General features: G+C 38.1%; 1 protein-coding gene across 1 annotated transcript in view; it reads right to left on the bottom strand.

The window, feature by feature from the left end:
- LOC107549700 (formin-binding protein 1-like) overlaps positions 1-9,725 on the bottom strand; it is a 33,020-nt gene extending 23,295 nt beyond the window's left edge. Inside the window, exon 1 of the mRNA XM_016230881.1 lies at positions 9,700-9,725. Within this exon, the coding sequence (XP_016086367.1) occupies positions 9,700-9,725 (26 nt within the window). The remainder of the gene's footprint in view (positions 1-9,699) is intronic.
- Between the last annotated feature and the right edge of the window lie 964 nt (positions 9,726-10,689).

Here is a 10,689-nt window from a genome sequence, read left to right as displayed (position 1 = left end):
GGGGGGGGGGGGGGGGGGTGATGAAGTGCAATTAAGATAAAACTAGAATCTCATGCTCTGTTTGCACACAGGACCAGTAGTTAATGATTACTCTGTCTGGGCTATAACTCTCATGACAGGCATTAGCCAGAATCTTGCCCACCTTTAACATAGAGCAAGCCATTCAAAGACAGCACCTGACAGTCAAATCACATCAGGTGGGAGGTTTAAATCCAAATGATCTTCCTAAAACTGATGGGTGTTGCATTAACACGTAACACACACATGTGTGGGTGATTCTCCAGGCCTGGAGGGAGTATTACACACAGTCCTGCCAGTTCAATACCGCTCGCTGCTGAAATCGAGGAAATCACCTTAGCAGCACACTGATGCTTCACTCAAGTGGAAAAACAGCATCCCCCCACCATCTGCCATACTTTAAATGTCATTTAACACGCACATGCATACACGGCAGTTAGAGTAAAAATACTGAGATCACTCATATTCTCATACACATACTAGGGACATTATACAAATTAACTAGTTTGAAGTACTAGATGACTAACTTATGTTAAAGATGTCCTGTAAAATCAGGCTGCTTTTAGGGCCATGGCCACAGGATACAGATCAGACACGTTTCTTAGGGACATCTGGACAACAAGCACAGTTCTTCTATACAACAAGTAAAATTATGCATATAAATGTTATATTTATAATAATTAACTATATAGGGTGAATTCAGGCAAATTGGGAAAGTTTTACCATTAAAATAACTGGGAATAATGTCCCAATTATCCTGAATTAACCACTACCAAAATATTATTAGTTGACACCAATGAAATGTCATTATTTTATACCATTTTTAATTCCACAGCAAAAATGTATATGCTATTGAAAAAAACCTTTATTTAAAAGGTTTATTAAATAATATCAATATTAACAAATTAAATAAAAAAATATGTAATGTAGCATTTAGGTGTTTTTATACTGCAAGTTTTAAAAGTAATTATTCTTGAACTTTTGGCATTGCCCTTATTTATTATTAAAGTATTATAAATGCACTATCAATACTAATTCACATATCTCTTACAAAAAGTGTCCCTATACATACTAAGGCCCTTAATACTTATATATATATATTTCACTTCACATTATGTATATCCATCTATCCACACATAAATACATACATACATAGTCTATTCAGAGGGTGTTGAACTACACACTGGCAGATTGGCCAACCAGCGGGTTCTCTCTAAATTCACACAAAACACACCTATGACATCCAGCAAACAGCTTGATCCATGGCTCTTAGTGGCATGTGTTCTCTGACTGGCCCGTATGCACCGACAATGATATGGAGATGGTGGTCTGTCAGCTTGTTGTGAGAGCCTGTTCTTTTGGCTGGAGTGATTACAGAAGCTCATGACTATGGATGCAAAATTAAAATATTTCACATCATTGTTCACACTCAAAATCCAGCCTGTTCACATATTATACAGTGTAAAACAAAGGCAGTAGCCAAGGGCTGGCATAATACATCCAATTCTATGGCTGGTGCCCGGTTACCGTTGGCGCCAGAGTTAGGCGAGCATGCTCAGTTTCTATCCTTACATCACCCTCTGATCCAAGTGCTCATGAATAATTAATGCAATGAGTTCATGCAGGCTCCGCCTCCACAGGCTGACTGGCAACTGCAGTTGCTAGGAGACAAAAAGAGGTGGCCAATCTCAGCTTACAGAAACCTGATAGAATTCATAAAGTTAAGTCTCAAGGGAGGGAAACGTCCCAGACCCCCTGCAGAAGCAAGTATGCCCAGATTCACTTCTGATGTGCATCAAATGAGAATGTTCTGAGAGAAAAGAGAGGGGGAACTTATTCAGCAAAAGGCTTTCTCATATATCTTTTGTGCTTGCAAAAGCAGATTGGATTTCCCTCCAATGACTCAAGATGAGCACTCTAATGCAAGGTGATTCCAGCAGTGCTCCTTTAATATATTTCCAGACGTTCCGATCTCACAATTCCTGTCTCTCTGCTAGTTATTTTGTGTTCCTTTCCATCTTTCTCAGCGGAGCCTCTTTGTTTTTGTTATGATGATCTTCATCAAGAATTTCTGTGAATAATATCTGCATGTATAATTCCAAGGCTCTTCAATATGCAGAACTCTGCCACTTTTATCTAGGAGGACTAGGACGTGACGTGTGGCCAAGTATGGTGACCCATACTCGGAATGGACCCATACTCTGCATTTCACCCATCCAAGTGCACACACACAGCAGTGAGTAGTGAACACACACACACACTAGGACTGAACGATTAATTGCATTTGCGATAATATCGCGATATGAAATAACGCAATTTTTCAATCGCAGAGGCTGCGATTACACGGTCACGTGACACGCGAGAGTAAAGAGGGGTGTTTGACTTGAAGATCAGATCAGTGTATGACATCAAAGTACGGCGAGAGAAAGCATAAGGAGACATCCGCACTCTCTTACAGCTCTCTCAGTACTTTGATGACACACCCATCGGTCTAAGCAGCGCTGCTTCAAGTCGAGCGCGGGCCATCAGCAGAAAAAGAAAATAAATAAAACCGTAAACAGCCAAAGGATGTAACTTAGAATGGGAGATGGATCGGTGCGTGAAAGCGAAGAGAAAAGCCATAGATGAAGTCGCACAGACCCAGACAGGTGCTGGTCATTCAAAAGCTAAATGCAGAAAATATGACGAGGCATATCTTGCTCTCGGCTTCACTCACCGTGTCTATACCGGACGCTACAGTTGACGCATCGCGCCGCAACAGCTCTACACTGGACGCGACAAAGCGACCGTTGCAAATCATTTTAACTTTGTGTCAGTACGTCATAAATAGAACAAGGCATCAGTTTAATGTCGCGCCGCATCCAGTGTACACAGCGTCACTGATTATAATGGCTCTACTGTATTTTGCCACTGCGTCCGATGTAGACATAGTGTTTAATGTCGAAAGCCTGTGTGTGTCCTATGCCTTAGCAGACAGCATTAAACCCACAAAAAATAACAGTTATTCTCTCTATGCTATTTTTCAATGTTTCAAGTGATGCAGGTGTTTTTTCCCCTGTAGATTTTTTAAATTAAAAAAGCATAAATTTTTCATAATGTTTAGTGAAATTATTTGGTAGTCTGAGGTGGGATGGGGATTTGGGAATGGGGGACAGATTTTTTTTATAGGTTTAAAGTGGGGCGCGCCCAAACAAGTTTGAGAACCACTGGTCTAAAGTTAACAGACAGTGTTTAAAAAGTGCAGTGCACATGTTTATTACAGTGACTTTGAATTACCTAAAGTAGTGTGGTAAAGCAACAGATTTGTTTTTATATTTCTGCAATCTACTTTAGTTTGTGTGATTTGTTACTGACTTTCATATTAATGTTTACACCAGGCTTATTTAAACAATTATTAGGTTGGAAGTTCAACAAATCAGTCAATGTACTGTGATTGTAGTTGTTAAATAAAAATGACATTCATATCAATTCATGCATCACCTAATTTCATCGAAACATATAGGCCTGGCCTACAGAAAAGAACATTTATGTTTAATCTATCTAATAGTGTGTTGGTCATCCTATACAATGATGTATAGCTTGTCTTTGTTGAATAATACAGAACAAAGAGGTTTTAAAAAAAGAATAATTGCATATTAAATCGCAAATCGCAATATTGGTGTAAAAAAAACAAAAAAAAAAACAAATCGCAATTTGATTATTTTCCAAAATCGTTCAGCCCTAACTGTCACGAATCCGGTCCATGAACTTCCAATTTCATTGACTCTCGCACTACACACTGTTGCACATCACTCCGGACTACATATCCCATCATTCATTGCACTGATTGCACTCAGCACGGATTGCACACAGCTGTTTACACTGATTGCACCCAGCTGTTTCATATCAATCTCTCACTATTTAACACTCACTCTGTTCCCTTCCCTCTGCCGAGTATTGTCTAGCGATTATCACTCTCCTAGCGATAGCGACTCTACAGAGCCCTAGGTCGTTCCCTAGCCTTAGCCTTAGCCTTAGCCTAGTTTTGCCTAGCCTTGTCTGTCTCCTTCGGTTTTGATCTTCGCCTGTTTTCCTGGACTTCCTGGTGTTTTAACTAGTTTAAAGGCAGATGAAACAGTGCTAACAAACAGGAGAAACACTGTGAGCAACGAGACCTTCAGAAGTTATTTCAATCTACAAATCGCCATAATTTATCATGGATTTACTGTGGTATCATTAATATTGTGGCAAAAATGTTGGATATTCATTTCAAATTGTATTATATTATTAATGTAGACATGTATTAAATGTATTAAAGGAGCAATGGAGTATAATTACAGTATTTTATAATTAAGCTACAGTGTTTGTGCATTTATACTAGGAGTCGACCGATGTGTGTTTTTCAGGGCCGATGCGATACAGATTATTACATATCAAGTAGACCGATTACCGATATTTTGAACCGATATTCATGTCTGGTGTAAAAATGAAAATTAATGTCAAAATTAAGAATAACAAGGGCTCTGACAAAAACTGCCTTTCCTGGTGTTGGTTGAGTGTAGTACTCCCACACTGCACTTTTTACTCTTATCTTCCTCTGTGCATCCATCTACAATAAGCGTAATATAAAGAGAGAGTTAAAAGTGGGGCCACTGTATACTTCATGATTAAGCTTATGAATACTGTACTACAGCTAAACAGCTTGGGGAAATGTAAGTATTTGGCTTCAATAATTTACATGTTAGAAATATATGTGTAATAGCATAACCTCTCATAATTCCTCTAATTCTTTTCTGATGGCTAAAACATAACCTACAATAGTAGAGGTGACTATTCAATTCATCATCTAATGCATATCAATGGATTAACTTAAAAAATGTATATAATAAGTGTAAATAATTTAATTGTCTTCATAGCTATACTGTAGAAGTTAAGAAGACTGCAACTATTTTCATGAAACTATAACACTGACAGCCTTTTACAGGTACACTTAGTTCAATAGCCTATTGAAATGTCTTGGCCTATGTGACACTAGAAATTTCAGTTAGTTTTAATTTACAGTGCAAATGAAGGCACAAATCAGTTTAATTTATCTTTTAATCAAATGAGAGTTAAACTCTTTATTTTTTGGCAAAGGGTTTACTATTAAAATTAAAACATGGAAGAAATAGCGTTTTGTGTGATTATACTTTTAAACAAAAGTTGTAATTGTTGTAGTAGTATTATGCATATCATACTGCACCACTGTAATATATTTCTGATAATTTCTTTAAGCTAACCCCAAACTTATATTTTGATGGGTTGTCATGAGGAACTTTTAAGTTTCTGTAGCCTATGTAAGTGTTTCCCATACATTGATTTATTTGTGGCGCCCGCCACAATATCAAAACTGACCGCCACAAAAATAGATTTTCCAAAAGGCTTTGACTTCGTTGAATAAACATGAGCACTGCACATTTCAAAATTGAAACCCGGTGCGGGTGTTTTTATATCACTATATTTCTGAAGGAACCTGACTGCCTTCAGAAAATTTTGGATGTAATTTTCATTTCATCTTGCATGTAATATCTGATAAAGCAGCATTTGTGAGCAGAGCGCTGCTTTGTGAACAGCGTTACCGGGGAAATCTCGATCTCTACCACTCCAACAGCACCTCCTGCTGGCAGAGAATTAATTTGCATATATATGCCTCCACAAGTCTGTGGGAAACACAGCGATAGTTTTACTCAAATGAAACTGTCAAATGATCATGAAGTGACTCTCAGAGGGAGTCAGCGCAGTTCTGGAGATGTTGGTCATGTATTTATGTCCTCATGTACTGAGACGACAGAAGCTGAAATCACCGTGAGCGTCACACACTTTGTATGTGTAGAAAACAAAAACGCGCATCTGTGCCATTTACATACACAGAGACACGCAGAACATGCATGATTCATATTTAAATAGTGTTTTTGTGGCTTAATATTTACAGATTCTAGTTTATATCGCGACTCTATTTAAGTGTACTGATCTACTTTTGATTAATTCATCCAAACTTTGACAAATTCTGTGACATTCCATGTCATACAGTAAATTCCATTTATATGACTGGATTCCGCGATTCCGTCCACATTTTCTGCATCGCGGAAATCATAGATAATATTGAGGTGTTTTGCAACTTCAGTGTAACGTTAGTGGATTGTGATTTATTGCAAATTAAGCAACGTCTGCTGCTACCTTACCTTTGAGAGAAAACTGATGCGTGATCACTGAAGCAGCTCCAGTTAGCAAGTGCTTTCGGAGTGAGCGTGAATTCCGCATTGATTGGTCGGACTCGTGACTCCCAACAAATCAGATGGGCGGTGGGCGGAGATTGGTTTAAGCCACAGAGTGGTGAGTTCTGACAAGCTGCATTAGAGCCAAATAGGGCGTTTCAAAATTAAGTAATTTTTTCGGCTAATCGCTTTTTGAAAACGACCGATACCGATAATCATAAAAATGCTTAATATCGGCGCCGATAATTGGTCGACCACTAATTTATACTACATTTTTTAGACTACTGCTTTTCAAACAAATACCTAGAAACCATATACTTACATTTTTACCATGGTATTGAGGCGCTATAAAATAAACATCCGATTTATTTCCCAGCAGTTTACCTCCACAGACATAACCGACTGTTTTGTAACTCGTGTGTGTTTTTAACGTAAACTTGTGTGTGAATGAGAACTTAGTTTAGTACTCACATGCTGTGTGGTGGCCGCTTTATGTCTGTGTGCGCTCAGAAAACCGTATATCAGAAGTTTAAACTCGTATGCTTTAAAACGCATGATTTCAGCGCGATAAACATGATTATCAGAACCAAAACAGATGTTTTTAGCATGTCCGAGCTGTAATGGCGTAGCTCTATTCTGGAAAAGGCTCCCACTCAAAATAGGCATTTTCAAAATGAAATAATAAATGATCTGTGGCGTATTTTGAGCTGAAACGTCAAAGACTCATTCTGGGGACACCTGAGACTTATATTACATATTGTAAAAAATCTCATGATCTAAATGTATGCTACTGTGGAAGACCAATGGTTAATTTGAATAAAACTCAAAACAGTCAAAATAATTAAATTTCACCATATAAAAATGAGGTTGTTTTTGATAATAAACAAATTTACCTGCTTCATGATTTGACACAATATCACTCATTAGAACATTCAGATAGGGCTGTGACAGTCGCCGTGACAACCGCGTTGTCTACTGCCACCGTCAGTAGTGCACGTGACGTCACGCACTCTATAACAAGCATAATACAAAGTTTTGTATACAATTGTAATAACAGTAATAATAGTAGCGAAACAGTGAACCGTGTCTACACCGGACGCGACACCACCGCGTCGCAACAGGTTGAGTCTGTCTAGTGTCTACACAGGACATTTGAACTCTGTGTCATTACCTCATAAATAGAACGAGGCAGTTTAATGTCGGGGATTTGTCATGTAGTGTCATGCCACATCCAGTGTAGCATCACTGATTATAATGAGTTTTATAGTATTTTGTCTTGTAGACAAGGTGTATTTAACTTTCTTATTTAGGCTACTTGTTTAACTGTATTATTTCTTTGATATTTATTTTAGTGTTTTGCAGGCTGCGTATTCACTGACTGAATTGCTAAAATAAACATGAGCTGACGAGTTAAATCGGGTGTGTTAGATGAGTGAGACAGTGCTGGGCTGCTCCAGGACAGTTTTGAAAACCATTTCAGAGACATGTTCTTAAATGTGACTCATATAAAATGTATTGCATGCATGCACAGTTTTAAGGCAGCTTTAAAATCACCTTTTTGGTAACTTCATGACTTAACTGACCACGGTATTGCATGCACGTAGTTTATTTCGCGCTTTGATATGAAAGGATACAGGCTACAGCGCGCCGGCGCCTTTGTGCATGCAATTGAAGAGCACAGTACCGTTTCCACGCTCGCTTGACTCGCGCCTGGCACCGATTGTGAAGAGGAGCGCGCTTCTGAAACGTCTCCCGTTCTCAGCCGTTCTGCGACTGAATAAATGCATTTCTTGTCAAGAGAAAAAGTGACAGAAGCAGCAGTTGTGAGTGGGGTGTCCAACCCTAGCCCCGCCCCTGCGTTAATTGCGTTAAATATTTTTAAATGCGTTAAACTGAAAAAATTTATCGCCTGCGTTAATGCGCTAATTTTGACACCACTAAAGTAGCGAAACAGTGAACCGTGTCTACACCGGACGCGACACCACCGCGTCGCAACAGGTTGAGTCTGTCTAGTGTCTACACAGGACATTTGAACTCTGTGTCATTACCTCATAAATAGAACGAGGCAGTTTAATGTCGGGGATTTGTCATGTAGTGTCATGCCACATCCAGTGTAGCATCACTGATTATAATGAGTTTTATAGTATTTTGTCTTGTAGACAAGGTGTATTTAACTTTCTTATTTAGGCTACTTGTTTAACTGTATTATTTCTTTGATATTTATTTTAGTGTTTTGCAGGCTGCGTATTCACTGACTGAATTGCTAAAATAAACATGAGCTGACGAGTTAAATCGGGTGTGTTAGATGAGTGAGACAGTGCTGGGCTGCTCCAGGACAGTTTTGAAAACCATTTCAGAGACATGTTCTTAAATGTGACTCATATAAAATGTATTGCATGCATGCACAGTTTTAAGGCAGCTTTAAAATCACCTTTTTGGTAACTTCATGACTTAACTGACCACGGTATTGCATGCACGTAGTTTATTTCGCGCTTTGATATGAAAGGATACAGGCTACAGCGCGCCGGCGCCTTTGTGCATGCAATTGAAGAGCACAGTACCGTTTCCACGCTCGCTTGACTCGCGCCTGGCACCGATTGTGAAGAGGAGCGCGCTTCTGAAACGTCTCCCGTTCTCAGCCGTTCTGCGACTGAATAAATGCATTTCTTGTCAAGAGAAAAAGTGACAGAAGCAGCAGTTGTGAGTGGGGTGTCCAACCCTAGCCCCGCCCCTGCGTTAATTGCGTTAAATATTTTTAAATGCGTTAAACTGAAAAAATTTATCGCCTGCGTTAATGCGCTAATTTTGACACCACTAATAAATATAAATATAAATAGCCCTACATGCAGATACTAAGAAATAAATTTTTCAATTAAAATATTTATTTTGTTAAGGAAAAAAAATGACTGGAAAAGTGTACAAATTTCATAAGCGTGAAGTGTTTGTCATGTTCTGACCATAAAGAGTAATTTAAAACCACAGTTAATGGTCTGCTTTCTACAACTTTCACTTAGGAGCAAAAATCTGCCATTAAACTTGAAAGAAATAAAGATTTGGCATTTATTGTTAGAATTATCGATATCGACTGATATGAAAAACCCATATCGACCCAGCCCTACCGTGACCGTTGTGTTACAAGTCCGACTCCCCAACCATTAGGCCACGACTGCCCCCTACTGTGGGAAAACACTGAACAATTTGTGCTTTTATGGAACATTGAGCAACTATACAATTACATAATTTCCTGAGCCTTAACATAGTTTAATGAATAAATGTAAGACAAATGATCAGTTTAACAAAAGCACAATATGTTTCTATATAACATGAGATATGAGGCATATGGTTGGTTATTTTAATTTTTAAAAAAATTAAGCTTTTTACAACTTTTTCAACCTTAGACATTCTATTTTGACTTTACAATACATTGGTATTGAAGCTGTTAAATTACCTTGAAGAGGGGGTGATATTAACCATTTTTACTTTTAAAACGTGAAGCATATTGGATTTACACTTTGAACACATTATCACCCAATGGTTTTAACGAAAAATTTGATATTCGCCCTTTTCTCTTATTACATTGATTTATGTGTTTGTTCTGATTATATGTAATTTTATCTTTTCTTGGTGTTGGCCATGTTGTGTTTTTTTTCTGTTGTGAGAGATATTGCTTACTGATGTAGATTTTTGTAGTCAGGTATTTTTTATAGGGTATGTATATGTTTAGTGTGTGAAGTTAATTATTGTTTTCACTTTTATGTGATGTGTTCATTGCCCTTATGTGATCTGATTTGTTGATTGGCCTTGTGTTGTGGGTTTTTTTTTTTTTTGGTCATGTGGGTGATCACGTGATTTAGGGTTGTGTTGTATATAAGGGCTGAGCTTTTAGGCTCGAAACGTCACCTGTGTTGAGAACATAATTACATATTTTTTTCTACTTTTGGAGCTGTGGTGTGCCAAATTAGATTTTTTGTGGTTGAGCACCTACACTGAGCTTTTGGCCGGCTGGATGTGCGCACTTTGATTGGAATCTTTGATAAAAACATTATGAAAAATATTATTTGGAATAACATGAACTTTGGACCAATCATGCAAAACAACACCAGGAACGTGTACTAAGAAAGTCAAGTCAACAAACTGACCTTAAGTAAATGTCCGGCTGGACTGAACATTACAATGAGAAGAGAACAGAAAACATGGAACAGAAAAACTCAAAATGAGTCAAAAGTGTTGAGTTGTTTCTGTGGAAACCAGAACTGTCTGAAAAACTCACAGCAAGATTATCTATGTATCTAGACAGACTGAAGACTGAGGAATAAACTAACAACTAGTTGAGATAATGGTACCACTTGGGGTAAAAGCAAAACACCCTACAAGCCAACATTTCCAATTTGAATGCAGTACACAACACACTAAAAGAAGACTAAAAGCTAAGAAAACT

This window comes from Sinocyclocheilus grahami, unplaced genomic scaffold (assembly GCF_001515645.1).
Source record: "Sinocyclocheilus grahami isolate Dianchi unplaced genomic scaffold, SAMN03320097.WGS_v1.1 scaffold16.1, whole genome shotgun sequence".
NCBI classification, from domain to species: domain Eukaryota; kingdom Metazoa; phylum Chordata; class Actinopteri; order Cypriniformes; family Cyprinidae; genus Sinocyclocheilus; species Sinocyclocheilus grahami.
Note: the sequence above shows the minus strand (reverse complement) of the source record. Positions and strands in the feature narration are given on the sequence as shown.